We start from the raw sequence: 21,814 nt of genomic DNA, 5'->3' as shown, positions 1-21,814 counted from the left end.
TTCTTTTGAATAGATAACAGATGGAAACCCTTTCTTCAAAGCCAAGATGTGCCTGGAGACAGAGTACTTCACAGCCACTGAATAAGTAACAATTGTGCAGATTATTTACATTAGGTTCAGATTTTAATGGTGTAGATCATATGGATACTTGAAACTCTGCCCCAAGAGAAGTTATTTTATTCACTTTACTGAACTCTCTTGGTCAACATCAAATTGTTAATCCAATTAAATTTGAAACTAATATACCAATGTTAGAATTCTAAATTATCACTCATCATAGTCATTTATTTACCAGCTGATTAACCACTGTATTCCCTAAATTCACAAGTATAAAAGTGATGCAAACACAGCAAATTATATATTTTAAAAAAAAAAAAGTATAGAATGGCTTACTTCATGGCTTGGTTTTGTACTTTTCAGCACATCAAAATTAAGGAACCTGCCACACAAAAGGTGTATGAAGAGGAGGCCCAAGGACAGATGAAATGATCACATTCCTTTTCTGCAGATGGAGCCAAGTTTCCACCGGGGCCTTACAGATGAGCATCTTACTGGGGTTTGCTCCGCTCCTGCTCCACCAGAAGTTAGAGGAAGACAGAACTAAGAGCCGCAAAGACACCCACGTTTGGGCTCTCTATGCCACATTTCCCCCCCCCCCCCCCCCAAAAATATATACTTGGCAGTTGTTCTACATTTTTGATTTTTGGAGGAATAAGTAATCAAACCCTTTTTGCTGTCAGTCAGGAAGTAACTTCAGTCACAGAAAATAGACAAAAGACCCCTCATTCTGTTCTGGAATAATTTAGGTTCTTTTATATTTTGATCTGTATCGATTTAAGTGTGATAAAGTCACTTAGTTCACTGGCTCCCACTATTTAGTCCTCCTGTGTAGTTTTAAACTTCCATCCATGTTTTATTTCAAATTTGAGGGAAAAACCCCCAAGGATAAACTGATTAGATAAAAACGAGCTAGTAATCAGTCCAGATTTGTTTAGTTATTATCCATTAACACTTTGAAGGACAGGGCAAGTCAGAAGAATTTTTCTTGAATCATTTTTCCCCTAATGTAACTGGTGGTAGTCAACTATCTATCAATAACAGAATAGCAGTATTAGTTCAGCAGTGCTTGGAGGTCTTAAGGAAACCCACAAACATCCTTAGCATTTTATAAAATTCTCTAGCTAAACAAAGAATCAACAGGAATCACCATTTTGAAAGAAATCTGCATCTACTATTAAACTGTAGAATAAAAAATAAATGCACACGCAAATAGAACGAATGCCTAAAAGCCCAATTAATCCAGCCACCAGTAGGTTTTAGTGCAAAAATGTGTGCTTTTCCTCCCAAAGATTTTTAAGTAGTGACTTTAGATGATAAACTACTGCAATAGAAGTTGTTTTTTTTAAAAAAATATTAACACAATGCAAAGAAGTTGATAATTTAGCAAAACTATTTTATTAAAGCTTATTCTCATGATAAAATAATAGCCAACAAAATCATATTAGGCAGATCTTCTGCAAATGTGTGTAGCTGCCACCTATTCAGATATCATTAAGTCAAGATATTCTTGTTTTCTGTGGTATTCTTTATTTTCAGCTATTTACAGTCAAGCATGAAGCAAAGATTACATCAGGAATGTAGTATTACAATTTTCCCCTCGAGATTCACCGTTTATTGTAATTAATGCCAGACAGGAATTTATGTTTTCCTTCTTATCACTAAAATACAACTATTTTGCCCTTTTCCCATTCAGTATATTTAAAAATATTGCACTACGTTTAATTTACCTCTTACAATCATCATTAGCAACACTATACGAGGAAAACTATATCCAGCTTTTCTTACCCACTGTATTACACAAGTCACTTTAAAACTTTGAATGCATTTTTTATATCAGTAGTTGCATTGTTTTCACAGCTCCTTCATGTGTACCAGGGTTTAAATGAAGTACTTGGATATATTTGAAAACCTCTATAGTAGTCCATAAGAGCAAACACTGATGGAGACTGAATGCAGATCACCACCAATGGTAAGCCACTGAGAAAATGGAGTGGGGAAGTCTTAATATGCATCTCAAGCAAGTATAGGTTAAATAACTTTTAGTCAATAAGGGAAGCTAATTTTGTGTGATTATTTGCTGAAGCTTAATTTCAGAAGTGTGTCACATGCCTATTTTAGCATGGATAGTGTTTTCCATACATCAACTAAGTAAGTATCAACCGCCCAGAACTCATAAAAGTGTGCAAGTAGTTGCATGAGTGGAAGTAACCGTTTTGTTTAGAAGTACAAGTATGCTTTTCCATCTGGGAAAACCATTGCTTCTTAATTTTGCCCGTCACAAAATAAACTGAGAAGTAGATTTAATGGAGACGTACATTACAGACACCTGAAAATTTAAATTAATTATTTTACCATCTTAGATTCAACTCCATTTCCACAAAGGTGTTTTTTTTTTTTTTCTACTACCAGTGATAATGATACCAGTGCCTAACACAGTACCTAAAATAAAGATGATATTTTATATGGCATTTCTATACACTGAAGATGAAACAAGGACATGTTTACAGGAAATAAATAAGAACAATGGCCTTAGCCAGGTGATGCTAAGATCCACAGTTTACACGTAGCACAAGACCAGATAGTTCTTTTCAAAAGCTGCTGGCTGAAGTTCTTCCTCATCTCTACTGCACTCACTTGTTTAGACTCAAATAAAACATGTTATGTACACTATAGGACACTTTTCTGACAAAGGTGATCCTTCTGCTCAGACCATCTCTTCTGTGCAAGAAGCTGAATGCAACTTACCACTATGTGATTACTCAAAAGCGCTGAGAGAACATGTTTAGCTGTTTCATAAAGTATTTTGTACCTTAAGCTTTCTGAAATGATAAAGTCTGCAGCAAAATATTAATTATTTTTTTTTTTAAGTTACTTAAACTGTCATTAGATGTTTTTTCATAGAATGCAATGAAACCTCCAACAATTTTCCTTTATCAGGTTATCAGATAATACAACAACACTTAAACATATAATTTTCTTCTGGAAGGCAACCAGTCTCTCATCTCAAAAATAGTCCCAATTAAATTATTACGAGATACTGGTATGTACTTTCATGTCTAGTATTATTCAACCAGGATACAATAGCCCCAAGTTCTAAGGAGGATTTTTTTAGCATAGCATTACTATATTTGATGTCAATTACAAACTATGAGAAGTTCTTGTATTTAACAAAAATGTGAAAAACAAATGATATGCAATGTTAACTTCAGTAAATATTAATAACAGACAAAATGAAAGACCTTTTGTTTGCTTTCATGATATGTTTGGCAAAAAATGCACAACTACCTAGAAAACATACAGTAACTGTGATCCACATTTTAAAACCTGGTCCCTCAGTGACTTCTGTGTCAGTCATCAGCTTAGGCATGCAACAAGCTTATAACTTTTTCATCATACAATGGAAAATAAACATTTTGAAAATCCCGCCAGTTTCCTGTTGAAAACAGTAGCTAAAATAAAAGGGGGGGGCGGGGGCGCACAAATAATACTTTAAGGACACCACACACATTAGTGTGAAATGGTAAGGTTACATAATTAGAAAAAATAAAAATAAGTTATTAAAAATAAATTTCCAATATAAACCCCAAAATGTAGTTTTAACCAGCCAGTTTAACAAAATGATGGTGCTGTAGCTGGAGAAGAACCATTATGAGCTGTACTCTTGCACAGGCAAATAACTGGAGAAGCAGGACATGTACATTATACCAGTGTTTTAATTTAATTTGTGTGTGTTTAAGTGCAAAGTATTCTTCTAGTCCATTCCTTCAAAGGCTAAATATGTAAATATCAGTCTACTGATTGAGGTGGATCAACTGGTTCTTCCGATACGATGTTGAATGTTGGAGCCTCCGTCAGACTGACATCTTCATTATCCATCTCTTCTGCTATATTAGGTTCCTCTGAATCTTTAGTCACTCTTTTGGACTGCCGCTCTAATGACAGGTTCTCCAAAGACTCTATATCCTCAATGCCTGCTCTGTAGTGGATCATCAGCAGTGTAAGGGCCTGCAGTCTTTCACCGGACTTAGCCAGTGCAGCAGAAATCAAAGCTTTTTTCCTCGCATCAGTTGTCTCTTTTTCGTCTTTAACGAGTGAATTATTATTTTCCAGCTCCTGATCTATTTCATTCTGCAGCTTATCCAACATAAATTCTAATTTCTGAAAACGCTCCTCTGTGGGTAAACTTCTATAGAGATCACGTCCAATTTCTTTAACGGCAATGAAGACGCTGTCATCTAGACCACCCTCCTTTCGGACCAACTTTATCCCAGTGCCTCCTGCACGTTTTGAAGGACTGCTTGGCCCACTGATTTCAGTATCGCTACTTTCGTTATCTGAAGTGTTTGGTGTGTGCTTTGGCGAAGGTTCTACCACCTCTGTTCCTTGCTCAGAAAGGCGAGCTTTGGGGACTTGACGAAGGTTTAATAAACGAGTGCTTGTATTGATGATATGCCTGGTCAAACCTGTAGTTCTGTTAACAGACTTAGATTCCGAATCAACGCGAGAGGAGGCAGCCTGAGGAGCTTCCTGTCCTTCTGCTCTACAGCTTCCCACAGTTCGATCAAGTCGCTTTTCAGCTCCTACACAAAAAGGTGTTTCAGTTAGACATTTTTCTTGACATTTTTTATGGCAAACGTAAGCACAGAGCATGCACTGTGAAGCCGCTTTAGTCCATACTTTCTTTTTGCAGTAATCACACCAAGTTGGATTCTGAAACTGAGTATCTTGAAAGTTATGCTTGTTCTCTGTAAGAACAATTTGTCCCAAGTAAGGATCTTCTTTCTGAAGTGCACGAGCTTCTTCTTCCAAGTGACACTCCCTTTCTTTCTCCAGGAAAAGGTTTGAATCATCTATTTCACCTTCTTTTAAATATTTGAAGTGTAAAGTTACATCGCCATAACAAAATTTTTCATTGAATCCCTTATGGGTTGTCAAATTCCGCAATGCTGTTCTAGTAGTTACTGCTGCTTTAGGTGTAGGAGCATTCAGTTTAAATGTTCTAATATACTCCATTGAGGATGTAGCTATACAATCTAAAGCGATTTCTTCAAGTTTTATACTTGCATATCCTAAGCAGATAAAGCCACCTGCTTTGAAAGGGTCTCTGCACCACAGTGCAACATTAAGGTACTTATGGTATCCTTCTACTTCAAAGAGACAGGAGGATGTTCTCGTCCTTGGCCATCGGCCTTGCCGGATTTTATAAGGAATTTCTGGCGATTCCCATGTTTGGTGATCATCTCCACTGTCTTTGTAACTACGTGCATTTTCTGAAAGTCCATCTTTTAATGTATCTTGTTTTGGTGCTGTTATTACTTTTGATACCGTTGGGTCTTCTATTTGATCATTATTCTTTACTACCTTCTCTGTACATTTATCTCCATTATTTGTAGGTGGAGGTGGCCTCTCTGGTTTTTCAGAAGATACACCTCCAGTTTCTAACAGATTTTGAGTTTCACTACCAGGCAAAATAGGCTTACTTTGTGGCCTAGGTGGCACAGGAGGCTTAGTACCAGATCCTTGTGATTGTTTACCCGATTGCTGTGATGCATCCGAACCCTCAATAATTTTGGGTGTTGCCACTTTAGCTCCATCTTTTTGTTGCGTTTTTGATGTTGTCTGATAGCTTCCTAAATGTAGTTTTCGATTCAGAATCGGAGATATAGTTCCAAGTGGTTTAGCAGCAAGTATTACTACTGAACGTTTGGGACTCTGAGTTGTTGGCAGATCTTCTTTTTGGTCAGGTGATTCACAAGCTAAGTCCTCAAATTCTGAATCAAAATCTCTGTTATCAACATCAGCTGATAAACTACCTTGGTCATCTTCTGGCTGTGTCAAGAAAGCAGTGTCTTCCAATTGTCCAAATCCATCCTGCAGTGCTGAACCATGCTGATTATACCCAACAGGCCTTTCATAAAAGACTAAAACTCTGTCCCCAGCCTGTCTAATAAGCTTCAACACTTGGACAGTTGATGTGATTTTAACACCTATTAAAAAAAGACAAAAATTGTGAAATTTTAATTGTTATAACAATCTAAATGACCCAAAACAGCTGACAAACACGTTTAGATCTTTCATAGTGGTAATAATACTGTTGCTCACTAACAGAGAAAGTAAATTATGACAGAAGAGCTTAATTGAAATGGAACTGATGGATCCTTTCCATTTCATTCATACAAATATATCACTTCAGGAGCTAAAAAAGATACTAACATAAATACTCCAGTGTGCTGTTTGTTATTAATGCCATAATCTTATAGAGTAATGTTGATTTTATACGCTAACATTTTTAACCTTGGTCTTATTGTAAGTCTGGGCTTTTCAGCAGCAGGCATTTAACAAAGGATTCAAAAGAGATGGGTATCTTTAAATACAGTTATAATTAAAACAGAAGCAGGCTAACAAAGAAAATAGTTCCAATATGTTAACAAAATACAGGCATGATGCTACATTCTCAGTGTGGCTGAACAGCGAACTGAATCATCTTCCTCATCAGAAGTTTCAGAGCCATTTGACAGTATCTCCAGCCTACGGTAAGGTTCAACAAATTCCATGCAAGCTAAAATATCTTAATGAGCACACAGTCCAAATAAAGTCATGCAGAGGGTCATGTAAAAATGCTTTTTCCCTTGTTCTAGAGCAATCATCGATTGCCTGTTCGAAGCAACTCAAAACCCTTTTAAATCACTGGAGCAATGCAACAGGACTTAGGCAGCACCTAATCACAGTAACTCATTGGAGTGGTTAAGTTCTGGTCTGTAAAACCTCTCAGGTAAAAATTTAAAAAAAAATATAAATTAATGCGACTGCACCAGCAGGGAGTATAAATAGTTCATGCTGTAAGTGTATGGAGTTCTATCTTCATAGTATTTGACCACACTAACTCTTCTATAGTACCTTAATGACTTAGTAGAACCAAATACAAAATTATTCTACCTTTTATTTATACGGATGATGTTTGGAGAAGAAATGTGTGTCCTGTCACATTCGGGGATATCTGGAATACTATATATAGCTCATAATTATGCAGTTCTTTCTGCATTTCTTTCTCTACCAATGACACAATGGAGATAATCTCCAAATTCACAATATAACCCTAACAGGATTTCTTTTACCATTTTTCCTCTAGAGTAATTTCAGTTTACATTTTATTTTATCAGTGTACCTACACTTATTTCTAAAATGTTATTAATATACAGTCATATTCCCACTCCTTTTTTAATCTTCATATAAATCCCAGGACAGTATACAAACCCCAACAACTTTAAACTAAGCTACTTATGATTCCTACTCCATAATGGTTTTTTGAGTCCCACAACATCCAGTAGAATAGAAAACATTGCATTATTTCTTAATGATCATAAACAGGTTCCTATCTGCTCCTTCCACTAAGTTGATTAGCCACAGTTCTTGTTAACGGTTTATTTGTCCTTCTGTTCACTGCCATATTCTGTAGGTCCCCTCCAATTCTCAAGTTTAAAGCAGTAAGATTTCTAGTATCCGTTTCTATTATGGTTTATGATAATGATCTAGTTCTCTGTTGGTGACAGGGCCCATATAAAACAGACGTATTCAAGCTATATCTGGAGATGGTCTGATTTAAAATTGTAGAATATAAACTAGTATCAACCCACTTCATAATGCCCAGGGAGTTCAACACAATCTTTATTAAAAATCCAAACGCACACAGTGCCTTCTCCTGCAGAAGTCAAGGGTAACTTGTTGCCTCAATGCAGCACTTAACCCTCCAGTTACAATTTGGCCAAAGTCTTCAAATATGAGAACTTCACAGTGGATTTCTAAATAATACTTAAGCTCCTACATGTCACAGCTGACAAAACTTGATACTAAAAGTATAAAAATACTATAGCATACTCAGCAGATCTTCTTGGGTCATTTTCACATTTCAGACAATTACTCTGTTAGTAAAAAAATATGTTTATACTACTTGTTCCATACTCTGTTTAGTAACTTTAGGTTCGAAGCCGAGCACGCAGGCCAAGGATGTAAAATGTTACAGTTTTCTTTGTAAACTAAATTTATTTCAGTGACATTATAAAATGTGTTGAGAACCTCACAGCATCACTATCAGAGCAGTTAAAAATATATTTACATTCAAACGTTTATTCAACTTTATTTTGGCTTTTACCTAGCAAAGAGTGAATAAATATCCAAGAAAATGAATCAAGTGAATGACAAGCTTAAGTGGCCATAAACAGATAAATGTTAGTTTTTATTATGAGTGGCAGACATAACTGTAATTCTTGAGAAAGGCAGTCTAGTTGAACTGTATGCAGACATGTCCTCCCAGTTCATGAGATGACACTTATTTTAAAAGTCAACATATTACTCACTGCCAATTGCTAGAAGTCTGTCTCCCCTCTGTAGATCAGCAGCTGCAGCAGGTGAGTTTGGAGTCACAGTTTCAATGACAACATGCCCTGCATCTTCTTCCTTGGACTGCACAAGGCGGAGCGTGAGCCCAACACTTTGCAGATTCCCTTTCACTAGTTCTGCCTAGAGAGAAAGAAGTTAAAAGTTACAAGTAGGTCAATTAAGCTGACTGCAAGGATTCATGGTTACTAATGATCGTTTAAATAAAATTATACGACTGATTATTTTAAAAGATGACATTAGGACAGCCATTGACTTCATTCAGAAGATTATCACATAACAGATTAACTGTCTGCCAATCCAGTTCACACCTTTGAAGAAAAACGGAACCAAATGTCACCAGTTCCAAAGAGCCAAAATTAGCCAGCAGTGCAAGGAGCTGTCAGCAAAATAAAAATATATATAAAAATAAGTGTATGTGTGTACGCATCAGTACAATAGTTTATATACAACTAATAACAATATTGAGCTGACCTATGCAAATACAAATCAGCAGGAAAGGCAATACATGGCTCATCTTCACAAAAAGCCCCAGTCCTAACAGAGCTACAACTAAACCCAACCTCAACATCCATTTTATTGGGAAGAAGTTTCAATAAAATGAGCACTGTACCACCAATCTAGGTATCACTTTGAATATACCACATTTGTGTTATAAAACCTGTTACTATGAGTAGTTCTTCAGTTGTCTATACAAAAAGGTTTGTAGTGAGAAAACTATTATGTATTTACACATTGCTAAAGCATATTTAGAACAAATCTAAATTAACAATAGCTTAAGAAGTTTCTTCAAAGTCTCAGAACCCTTTTCTCATATTCATCTTGCAAAACAAATACAAGATTAAATTTAACCCAATCTCAAATATCTTATTCTTTAACAAAAAAAGCAAACAACTGAGGTACAATCTGTGTAGTAGAGTTTCATCCCACGTTCATGCACTCATGATCTCTTATAATTTGGAAGTCTCTATTGAAGACTATAGCTAGGTAGTGGTCAACTGTTTACACACCTTAGTGTCCGAGATCTTTGGAAATTTTTTTCTTAAAGACTGTCCTTAATGAATTTAAAAATATTCTCTCCTCCCTAAAGCACATTCCTTCTGGATTATTTCAAATGACTGCTGTCATTCCACCAAAGTATATTCTGTCTATTTGAAAGAGGAACTCATAGTCTATGTTTCAGCTCCAAGGACAGGAATTTAATTTGCTTTTTTCATTCCCAAGAACAGAGAGACACACACTGTTTGTAGAAAACCTCCATAGGAAATTTTCTATTTGGTTTCAATTTCCGGAGTTTAGGTAAACAGTCTTCTCCATCCTTCTGCATTTACTTTGTTGCTATTCAATAGCTGATGTTTGAACTGTCTGGAGTTGATCCTCCTCTTCTGAGGATGTGGTCGTTTGCTTAGTTTTGTACAACAGCTTTCCACAGCTGAAGTGCATTACTTAACTCCAGTACATGACACTCTCCTTGGCTGCATGGCTTTCAGTCATTCCCTATAATAGCACCACATCTTGGTTTTTTTAATTGTTGTTCAGTTCTTATAGAAATAAAAATGCTACACTAAACAGTTTGCTTAAGAACAGCATTGAGTTTGAAAAAGCAGACTTGCATTAACTTTCTAAGCTTTGTCACTAGTTTTCTGCATTTCCCAGTCAGATATCCTCTCAAACTTTGTTAACGTGTATTGTGAGAACCAAGCAATGTATGTAAGAATAACAAGACCAAGTATAAGCTTAATTGCATTATAGAAGAACCTTGAATCTTGAAACTGCAATCAAGTAAATAGTTACCTACGGAAACAACTGTGGTAGGAGTTTTTTTGGGGGGGGTTGGTTTTAATTAACGCCGTTCCCATTTACACCAAAGAAACTCTGACACATAATTAAATTTTAAAAAATTAAATAATAAACTCTTAAGTTTTAAGAAACAAAGAAAAAGAATTAGAAATATCTGTGGAAGAAAAGAGAAACTTTTTTTGAAAGAAAAGAATTACTCTTCTGCTTTAGTTCTTTATTTATAATATGGCTTTAAGTTAGCAATTCATAAATGTTCCATGTGCTGTATGGAAACAACACGAACAATTACTACAATTTCAAACAACACTAGTTGAATATTTTAACTGGCAAAACCACGAATGACATGAATTTGCAGTGGCAGCATACAAGCCTGCAACAAATATCCCTTCCAAAATCACTCCCCTATGCTACATAGCTCTACATATTATCATCAAACAACAAGGAGATCATTATTTCTGAGCTTCACCACAGAGTCTAAGTACTCAAATCTTAGTTTTCCTATGACGGTTTCTTTGAAAGTCTTGCTCTAAATGACTAAGCTTGCAAAAAGATTTCCAAATCCTTGTGTTTGAATAGATAACGAAATTATCATAATGAAGATCAGAAAATAAACTCCAACTTACAAAACGCCGACACACACGAATATCAAAGGACTGAAAAGCAAACTATAATCATTTTTTGCCCTAATTTTTGTTAGTCCACTGAAGTATAAAGCTCTTTAGTGAGACAGTTTCAGGGAAGAAATGGATGCTTAGACAGAACAGTGGAGAAAAAAAAAAACCACACCACAACAAAACAGGATGATTTTCCTCTTAACACTAAGTAATCCTGGCCACTTAAATGCACTCCTTTAGGGATCTATACATCTATTTTGATGATATATAGTTTCTTCTGAAATCTTACATTAGTTCTGGATCTTAACGCCCAGCACTGGAGTTAATTAGTAAACCAAGATGTTTTAAAGTCATAGCTCATCTAAGATGGATAGTCTGTTAGTTTTGCATCAGTGCAGAAGAAATGTTGCTCTAAGTTTGTTTGCAAGGTAACTCTTGTGCAATCAGTCTTTGAGCAGATCAGAAAAACACCCAGCTACTGAAACTACTGAAGGAAACTGGCCATTGTAACACTTCTACAAGAGTTACCTCATGCAAATCTACTTTCTTTTACCGTTGGATATTTTCTCATCCACTCAAAGAGTAGCACAAAGTGATAAGATTTCTAAAGACCCATTCTTCAGAAAGCAACAAGCCTTATTTGAAAGTGAATATCAGAAGGAAAACAAGAGCTGGTACTGCAGTATCTAGTGTTTTGAAGAAAGGCAGCAATGACCTCTAACCACTGTTAACACTTGCAATCACAGCAAACTACGTGATGAGTAGATATGGGGAAAGGGCATAATTAGACAGTAAAAAAGAAAAAAAAATGTTACCAAACAGTTTGTCAGTGTAGACCCTCATCCTCTTGAGCTCCCTTTGAATCCAAGGAATACTTTGAGCACATCTCAATAGTGGATGACTTAATGAAAATATTCTCTACCATACAAGACCAGAAACGTCTGAGGTGATTCCCAGCATTTCACCCTTCCCTCCTTCCCCAGGGTGAGACCACATAAAAGAAACAGCTGGGACCAAAGATACCAAAGAGGTATCTCAGAACATTTGGCTCCCATGCAGGGACATCAACTGCAGATTACAGTGCGTATGACTCACTGATGGCGAGGAGACTTCCAATATTCCAGCAGTATCTGACGGGAAGCTGTTTTTGGAAGGAGAGCGCCTTTGAACATAACAAGCAAAGTTCATCTCAATTTTTTATTAACTTTGGCACAGTCACAAGCTTTCTTACAAAGTAAACTGGTTTTATTTATCAACCCAAAGCAGATGAACAGTTTCCTTGATTTTTCTTTCTGGAAAGAAAGAAATTCTTTCTCACGCTAGCTGCAATGCAGGTAAGCACTGTTTCAAGCTCTCAAACACCCCCTGCCCCAACAAATACACTCACAAAACCAAGCATCTTCATATACCCACCACACCTACTTAATGCCCTTCTGCCGCTCCCTGAAATTAAAATTCAACAATAAATGTGAAGAGCCAAAGATCTACCGGAACATGAAACATCAGAAGGACAAAAATCAGCTAAATGACACAGAGGTTAGAAGAAAATTGCTGATAATGAAAGGACATTTATTATCAAGGAAGCTTGCTGCAAGGTAGAAAAATTAACAGCTGTGCCTAGGAAAATGGGAAATTTTAACCAACTAGCTATACCATATTAAAGTAAGTTCATTTTAATTTGCTCTATTTAATAGTTCTGTTTTACTAGTTCCTGCAGCCCTTAGTAGTTACTTAAATAAGGAGGAAGACAAAGCAGGTAATACTACTTGCTTGGCAGTAACAGGCATACATTCAGAGTAATTTATATTGGAAGAGTTAGAGCTAAACTGTATCATAGAACCTAGAAAATGTACATTTTTTTTTTTTTTAAAATGAGCAACCCCTAGACTATTTATGAAATACTTGTTGTCATTAAGATGCAACAGAACAAGAATTACTATCTTGGGAAAAAATGAAAAGAAGTAATTTCCTTAGTGTTTTATTATTCAAGAAGAAAAAAACAACAACAAGAGGACACAAGATACCCATTCACTTTAAAATTAATAAAACATTTTGATGTGGGGCTGTGAATGCTTGACTTTTACAGGACAAAGCCTAAAGCATTGATTTCACAGTGCAGGCTTTAGTTCATTTATATGCGTCAGCGTGTGAGCCACTGCAGAGCATAACCCCACCACTATTTTCAGTTCAATATTGGAAGTATGCTCTGGAAATACAATGCAGCAGAAAATTATGTGGTTGTCTCACAGCCTTCCCTTACCTCAGCCTTGTCATTATGAAAGCCTAGCAGATGTTGGATGGCAGTGAAAATCAATTTTTCCAACCTTTTTTAACATATTGATACTGAACTCCACAGCTACACAGTGATCATTCAGAAGTTTATAGCTTGCTAATACCATTGAAATAGCCAAATATTTACATGAGTGTCAATACAGGATGCAGTTGTAATCTTCAAATGATTCATTAAATTATCAGTCTGAAACAATTTGCAAATGCAAAGGGATGACAAATAAACATCCCTCTTATAGGCAAGAGAAAAATGTGATGCCATCTCATTTACTATTTGCTTCCAAACTTGTACCTACAAAGCTACGTTATTTTTCAATACAGAGGTGAGAATATCATCAGTAATACTGTAGTCTCATAACCACAGTGTAAGTTAACATTAGATATAGCATTTCCATTCAGAATTCTAAGACATAATAAATAATGTCCATCAATAAATATAGAGATGATAACATCTGGAAAAATACGTATGACAGCCTCTTACTAGTAGTGCAATATCATTCAGCTAAGCTTTAAAAACTATTAGATGCACACAAAAAGTCACAAAATTAAGCCACAGCATGATAATTAGTGTATGACTTTTGCTGTTAAACAGAATTACTTATTTTCAGGAACTAAAAAGGAAATTGTTTTTTGAAAGCTTAATTTTACTCTGTAACTAATATTCCATATTTGCTTAACTATCTGTAAGCGCTAACATAATAAAGCTTTATTAGAATTTAGTAGGCATGTCACATTCTTTTGACTAAATCCTAGAAAAGCTTGCTCACCCGAGCATGTAAGAAATCTTATTTCATTGACTTGATATCAACTAAAGAATAACATTTTTACAAATATTTCTTATTCCATATTAGTGGTATGTAATGTGCTATGTATCACAAATTGACACCATGTCAGTGCTGTACTGTAGATAAAATACTTCTACTCCTCCGCCCCCCCCAACCCATCAGAGTTACTACAGTGGATCTTACGTATCCTTGCAAGGTATAGTCTAACATGTTTTGGGGAAAAAGAAGAGATAATGTCTATAAATATGCCTGTAAACTATTACGGCCTCCCCCAGACAACCCTGCATGCTGAGAGGAAAGGAAGGAATATTTTAACCAACATTAAAGTACAAAACTAGGAAGCAGTTCCTTCTATTCTGAAGACTCAGATATTTATATTACTAAAAAGGCTTTTGGCATATATCTTTAAAAGATGGACTTCAACATTATTGCTTTTTTTCAGCTCTACTATTGAATGCAGTCACTATATATGACCTGCACAGTGAAGTGATTGCTAGATTATTTATAGGGGCTAGAGACGGAGAAAGGAAACAGGTATCACCAATCTCACAATACATTCCTTAGTAACACTAGACTCAAAGGAAAAAACCTGAAATTTTCTTTTAGTGTTATGAGAGGATTTCCATCTATGCTTTAGAGAAGTAGGTGCTTATCTTCGTGACACAGCCCCAAAGCTCAAAACTATGGGGCCAGAGTAGCACAAACCTTTTCCAATCTATGGTCCAGCTCTCCTGTCCACATGGCAGGATAATTCCTGAAGTGTTCTAGGGAAAACTGTCAAGAAAACAATCTTGAGTAGAAAGTGTCTCATGTAGACCTTGACCAAGGGATTTGTGATGACAAAACCCCTTTAATTTCCCAGGCATAGAGAAAACTCCCAACAACAGAAAGAGGAGAAAGTTTTCTGAGCATGTGAGAGCTAGCCTTGTTCTTGGGCTGCTTAAATAGTTCAGCAGTCAATGAAGTATGTACCGATTAGCAGTTACAAATGGTGTTCACTATTATGTCTTACACATATGTAGGTGTATTGATACATATGTACACTCACAGAGTTGCACAGAAATCCATTAAAAATTCGGTTCATAAACATGTTAACTAGACAGGGATTCCCAAAAGACTCCCTGGTCAGCATGCATTCAAATATACTGCAAAACCAGATACTGACCCAAAAAGAACAAACCCACGAACTGGCTACCTAAAACTGTGCATGTGCCTCTATCTTCTTAATCTTCCTATTTCTTTTAGCAAGCTCAGATGTATGAAAACATACTGACAGAAATAATCAGAAGATTTTTTAAAGAATCAAAATTAAAAGTTATTATTAAAAGTATTTACAGAATACCTAGACTGTACAATGTGACAAACAATGAAAATCAGGGAAATCTTCTCTATAATAAAACTAATTCTATACAGAAAATTGAGTCTTTAATACTTATTTTCTCCCCCCTCTAGCAACAGACATTAATTACAAACAACAAGAAAAAGGTTGAAGGTAATCTAATGCAAAAGACTACATCCTGGCTACTCAAAAGATCAGTATACTTCACAGCTAGAAGCCATACTGTACTCTAAGAACCCAACATATAGTAGGAAACACATATACAAACTTGGAAATTAGTTTAGTAATTTGTAGATGGATTTTTTCAAATAGTTCATAAAATGTGTTTCCCAGGATGGCTTGAATAAAAACCTGATTTTTATTGTTTCCAAAATTGAAGCTAAATCTTAAAATCTGAAGTTTTTACTGTTCCAAAATCTGTATCAACACTTCTACTACAATAATTAGCATATTCTTTCTTGCTATGTGATGCTCCCTCCACACCAAACCAACATACACCTTTAATACCAGATGTGGTTGAAAATTTTCATGTCTTTTTCCCCCATTCCCACATTTACATAAATTCAGTTAAATTTCAAACATGGTGATTTGATTTTCCCCTTTTTGTATTATCTTTCCAAAACACATTAGACAAATATGTTGAACAAAAATGTATTTGTACTAGATATATTAGAATGGGGGGTAGGGTGCTTTGGGTTTTTTTGTTGCTTTTTCAAAGCAGCTTAATTTATAAATATATTATATATATGTATGAACTTTCAATAAGAAATTTAAAAGGGAAAAAATTGTTCTTTATGACAAAGATAGATTTGTCAAATAGCAACCATGAAGATCCAGATTATTGTTCTTACACAATTCATTTTACAGTACACAACTGAGCAACTGCCAAAGAGATGTTCTTTTGCCCAGTTTGCTTGAAAGAAGTTTAATAAAACCATTAAAAACTTAACATGCAAACCCAAAATAAATTCGGAAAAACTAACAACTGCAGAATAAGTTTTCTCTATAAGTAGATAGCATCAATAAAACTTCATGTCATACAGAGATGAGTTACAGTGAATATAAAAATATGAAAGTTTTTATCAGAAATCCGCCTCCACAGGGATATTACGGAATTTATTTAGGTGCTTAACTACATTTTCTTATCCCATCCTACACCACTTAGTTTGATACTTAAACTATCCCTTGGTTCTACCCAACATTTGCTGTAGTGTTTGCAGTGGGTTTCTGGAGCCGGCTGATCCTTCAAGGCTTAAACTATTTTGATTGCTTGCTTTTTGGTTCATCTGATATTCTGCTTTCTTCCACTGCAGCTTTTACTCTGCTCTGAAAACCAGTGACTCCAGAGAGGTTTTTCTGTACTCATGTAGCTGTCCTCCACAGCCCTTCACTTGCCTAATCTGTCATCCCCTAAAAAAGGCAATGTTTTACATGGATCACCTTTCGCACCAAGGAAGTTTGAGCAATGATTCTGTCTTGAAAAGCGTCTCCATCAGTAAAACAAAGGAGTCAGCCGACACTCAAAACCACCTTGAGAATGCATATTCATATAATTTCTCTAGTATAAATATTTGAAATATTAGTGAACACATTCTTCAGCTTGTTTTCTTCAATACTGGCAGTTTTGTAATTACTGTGCTTTTTTTAAAAATATGTATTTGCATTTTACATTATAGCAGCTGAAAATGCTTGCAGATTAGAGTATACATAACCAGTTGAAACACCAATTACTAACTGGCAAACGAGGTACTGATGGCACTAGCGATCACACGTACCGTGCAGAGCTTTATGCGACTGGCTACACTGTTGTGCCTTTTCAGGTGCCACTGAATAAATACAAAAACCATTAGCTGGTGGACTCTTCATGTTTCCTTGAAAGAAATCTTATAAAGTTACCCACTTCTAACATGATGGATTGACTCAGGTGTTCATCCACCACCACGAGTATCTTGGCAGGTTTAGTGTGACTGCCACGGACTTCTCAAAGGGAGCCCTGACTGCTGATTAGAGCGGAGGAATTACATAGCCATTTCAGAAGGTACAGTTTAAGTTCAAACACTAGAAAATAAAGCATTCAGAAGTTAAGAAACCTTGGAGCCCTAATAGCACTGAACCTTTTAAAGACTTTAAGTTGCGAAAAACTCAGCTCCAGAAAAAGATATTTTTTTCAGTTGTGGTTGCTGTTCTCCCAACTCAGTAGATGATGCACATGACCTAGACACCACTTTCCCATTTCTTCTCCCCTTCGCTACGAGCAATAAAAACAAAACCAACCAACCCCCCTGGCCCCCCGCCCCAACCACACACATGAAACACCTTTGCCTTCAAAAGACTTGTTACATTTACTAGCAGCTGGAAAGGCGCAGTAAGTAATGAGTTCTTACGCTCTCCTGTGACTAAAACAGAAATGTACATGCTGACTTTAAACCGGTTAGTCAGTATTCTGATGTCAAACTACTTGGCATGTGATGGTTTAGCCCACTCGAGTTTGATGTTGAGTCAGCACTAAATCTTAGTACAGATAAGTTGGTACTGCTGAGTTATGTCAGCTATATCAATATTATAGTGATGTACTGCAGTCTGGACCTACCTTCAGTTGCTTTGAGAGCATTTATCTCAGATTTTCACCATTTTCCACTGGTTTTAATCTCCTTTTGTCCATTTCAAATACCTTTATGCACAACTGAATTTTCTCCAAGCTGCAGTCGAAGCAGTTTTTAAGGGACAGAATTTCCCCTGAATGGGTATGTCACATTTTAGCCATCCCAATTAAATGAGTGTTGTTGGCTTGGGGGTTTATTTGTGTGGCACACGCTTTCTATTTAAACAATCAAATGGCATTATTAATGAAAAAAATCTGTACAGCAAATGTGTCACAGAGAAGTCAGGCATATAAGCACATGGACTCACTACCTCTGCTTTCTTAGCAAGGCCTGGAATAGTCACCAGCTTTGCTTGTTGTGGAATATTAGGAACAACAGAGATTTTTAATGACAATAAAACAGTGAAAAAATGGAGTGGGATTGTAGATGTTTTGCTGTTAATTTTTCCAGCTATGTGAACTGAGGTCTGTGCATGGGCAGACACAATTATCTCAGACAAAGGTTGCAGTTTTCATGTTTGGGTGGTTGGTTTTTTATGGAGGTTTTGTTGGGTTTTTTGTTTTTGTTGTTGGGGTTTTTTTTTTAAGAGAGAAGCTAATTTACGGATAAATTTCTTGAGATTTTTTTTTTTTACTAGTTGTCTTATATAGCAAGCTAGTGGGCCTCATTATTTTCTGTTCTACGTGATATCTTACAAACCTCCCCTCAAAAGTTACAAAATATGATGGTAATTTTGTTCTGAAGTGAGTTACATATTGGACCAAGATCATATTTAAAGTAATAATTCATTAAGGCCACAATACTGCAAATGTTACGCACATGTCTAACTTCACCATCACATGCTATTTGTCTGAAATGAATGTGACAATTCAGGGTAGTAAAGTTAAACATCTGCATGTCTGCCTGAGAACACTAAAAACATTTGACATCAGCAAAATCCAAAGTTACTGAACAAAATAAGGAGCTACATCTTATTTTCCTCAGTGCTTCTAACACATTGGAGGTACTCTAAGCTACTACTAAAATGTGTACCTTCCAATTGTACAGTGGAACAAGTTATGTGACATGCAAAAAGTAAACTGCTTAGCAATTATCATGAATTGCTGAGGCATTCTTACTAACAGCAATTACAGGAGTCGAATGGAGGAGTTAAAGACAAACAAGGCAGCAGAAAACCTGCTTTTCACTTCAAAGTGACAGAAACAGGTAAAACGTAGACCTTCCGTTTTATGTGGAGCTCTTCTTTGAAGAGCAATTTAGTACAAAGACCAACGTAGCTTTTCTTTAAGTGCTCTTACTCACTGACATCCTGTTAGTCTTTATTAAGCCCAACTGTGATGATTTCCTTTGGCCCTGAAAAAATTGATTTCCCCCTCCCCAAATCTTCTATCACCATTTATGTCTTTCACAGACAAAAGGCTTCCTCCAATATTGCTTAAGCACGACTCAGTCATCACATAAATATTTCATAAAAAACTCAGTCTAATTGCAAATACTGAAATAAAGTTACTGAAACTGGATATTAAAAAGAACAAAGTTCATTAATAGTACCAAAACCAATTAAAAATTTACCTAGTTAATGTTCTTCTTTGTATAAATTTGTTATGAATCGCTGCAGTGCAAATTAAAGATAAAGAAGATTAATGAGAACGTAAGAGTTTATGCACTGTCAATATGTGCACATGAGATAGGTCAACCCAGGGTTTTGTTCATCTCTGAGATGGAAGCAAAAACAACCACACACATTCAAGTGTATGCATTAAAAGCAAATCCTCTAAACCAGCTAGTAATTACTTACATTTGTCTTGGAAGTACCTAATTAATAGTGATAAAACAGTTACTATTAATCTTCATGTAAGAAATTAAAATATTAGACTATCAGGTAAAAGGTCTTTATAATGGAAATAAAATTCGTGGTGAAGAGTTTTCTTCTCCACACAGAGAAACTGCTTGACAATTCTGACTATTGCACCCAGCAGCCTTAACCACCTGATTACTGACATTGAAACTAAAAATATGACAAGTTGTTATCCACTGTAGTTACAGTAACATGCACCACAGATACATTTCCATGGAAATAAAATATACAATACTACTTTCTAATGCATACAAATCATAACACTTAGATCTCACTAATGGGCTTAAAAGTCACATTTTAAAGGGCTTAAAAGTTACATTTCTGAAGGAAAAGTGTTGATGAAAGCATAAGCATATAGGCTGATTTTATTCTGGAGCAGAAGTATTTTCTTTAGAGCAACAGCAACGCTAACTGCAGAGTTAACATCTGGAGTACAGTGCATCTTCTGAAATGAGCAGGAGCTCCATAAATACTCCTTGCCTGGGAATCCTCAGCAAAACACCAGGATTTGAGGCAGGAGCAGAACTGCTGCTCCAAGGAAGAGCTCGGTGCTGGTGGAGGCGGTGGCAGGGCCGGGGAGCACCAGGAGAGGCCGAAGCAGCAGGCACAGAGCTGGTCTTCCCGGCTCGTCCCCAGCCCTGCAGCCTGGCTCGCCCCGACACCACCCGCAACTCTAACAGGATTTTTAGATTAGGCTTGTACCAGAGCTGAGGAAATAAAGCAGTGTCATTTGACTTAAAGATGCATTATATTTAAGCAGTTAGTTACACAAGAGTGCAAAAAGATATGTAAAAGACTATACTCTTACAAACAAACTAATTTGGGGTAACACAAATTACACTCTTACTAATACGTTGTCTGAGCAACGGGGACCTCACGTGTACCTAGAACCAGCGTAATTATACAATTTGAAATATCATAGGACTTAAGTGAACACAGTTTGTTATTTCTGCACTGCATAAACACGCTATCCTCTTGACAACTGTTAAGATTTTTCATCAATATTAATGGCTAGACAGCTATTAAAGAAAAGCACAAGCCTGAATAATATCCTGCATGACCCAACCATTTTTCAAACTCCTGCATTCCCACAGAACTAGCTAAACCCAAAAAGAACTAAAGCAGATGTAATAAAATGATTCGTCATTGTAACAGCTCTTCAGAGATTAAATAGAAGATCCATCTGTATCCAAAATTAAGTTCCTGTTACATACAGCCCCCCAGCCCCACTCTTTGCCTGCTAAAACCAGAAGAGCAATTTTCTTCTGAAATTCCAACACCAGAAAAGATGGGGATTTGTATCTAGCTTACTCCAAATAATTACTGTAAGGCGGCCAAGGTTTTGTACACAATAATCTTTCTCTACACCGAAAGACAGCCAAACCACACTTTGTTTTCAATTAAGTTCTGGACAAAACACTGCAATATAAACATATAACTATATAACCAGTAGATTTCCACAACCATGCATCTATTTCTGGTTATTTTGTTGAACACATCACATCAAATCAGTTTGTTTATGGTTATAGGGCACAAGTTGCTGCCAGGCAGTGAAACAGCAGCTCAGTGTCACATCTAATTAGTAGCACCAAGACAACAGCACACCTAGAAGCCAGATTTTCATACCATTACCGTTCATCACTTATAAAAATTGCCATGACTATTAGGCTGAAAAAGATCTTTATACCAACAAAGTCAAATACTGACAATTCACTTCAGGAAAAAAAAAAAAATAAATCAATACCTAGCTACATTTGCTTTGCACTTCAAAAATATTCTAGATTTTTTTTCCCCCCCCAAACACATAAACATAACTTTCCAATATATCCGAAGAACAATTTAGGAAAAAAAAAATTAGCTGTAAATTGGTATCAACACACTATCCAAGTTTGCAACCTAGGTTGCATAAATGCTTCATGAAGATGCAGACGTCTGAATTTTTCATAGAATCAGAATGGTCTGGCTTGGAAAGGACCTTCATATTGCCACTTTTTGTCCATGTAATTGATCTGATCATATAATTGGGTAACAAAAAAAGTAGAATTTCCCCCCCCTATATCCGAGTGACAAGC

At 36.1% G+C, this 21,814-nt stretch overlaps 1 protein-coding gene across 2 annotated transcripts in view; it reads right to left on the bottom strand.

The window, feature by feature from the left end:
* Positions 1 to 1,564: 1,564 nt before the first annotated feature.
* Positions 1,565 to 21,814, bottom strand: part of PDZD8 (PDZ domain containing 8) — a 65,056-nt gene continuing 44,806 nt past the window's right edge. For both annotated transcript variants that reach the window (XM_075757811.1, XM_075757810.1), the window contains 2 exons: positions 8,415 to 8,577; positions 1,565 to 6,047 (listed from right to left, as the gene is read on the bottom strand). In XM_075757811.1, the coding sequence (XP_075613926.1) occupies positions 3,847 to 6,047; positions 8,415 to 8,577 (2,364 nt within the window). In that variant the 3' untranslated portion in view covers positions 1,565 to 3,846. The remainder of the gene's footprint in view (positions 6,048 to 8,414; positions 8,578 to 21,814) is intronic.

Source organism: Balearica regulorum, chromosome 7 (genome assembly GCF_011004875.1).
Source record: "Balearica regulorum gibbericeps isolate bBalReg1 chromosome 7, bBalReg1.pri, whole genome shotgun sequence".
Classification (NCBI taxonomy): Eukaryota; Metazoa; Chordata; class Aves; order Gruiformes; family Gruidae; genus Balearica; species Balearica regulorum.
The sequence above is the reverse complement of the archived record's forward strand: the minus strand, read 5'-3'. Positions and strand labels throughout refer to the sequence as shown.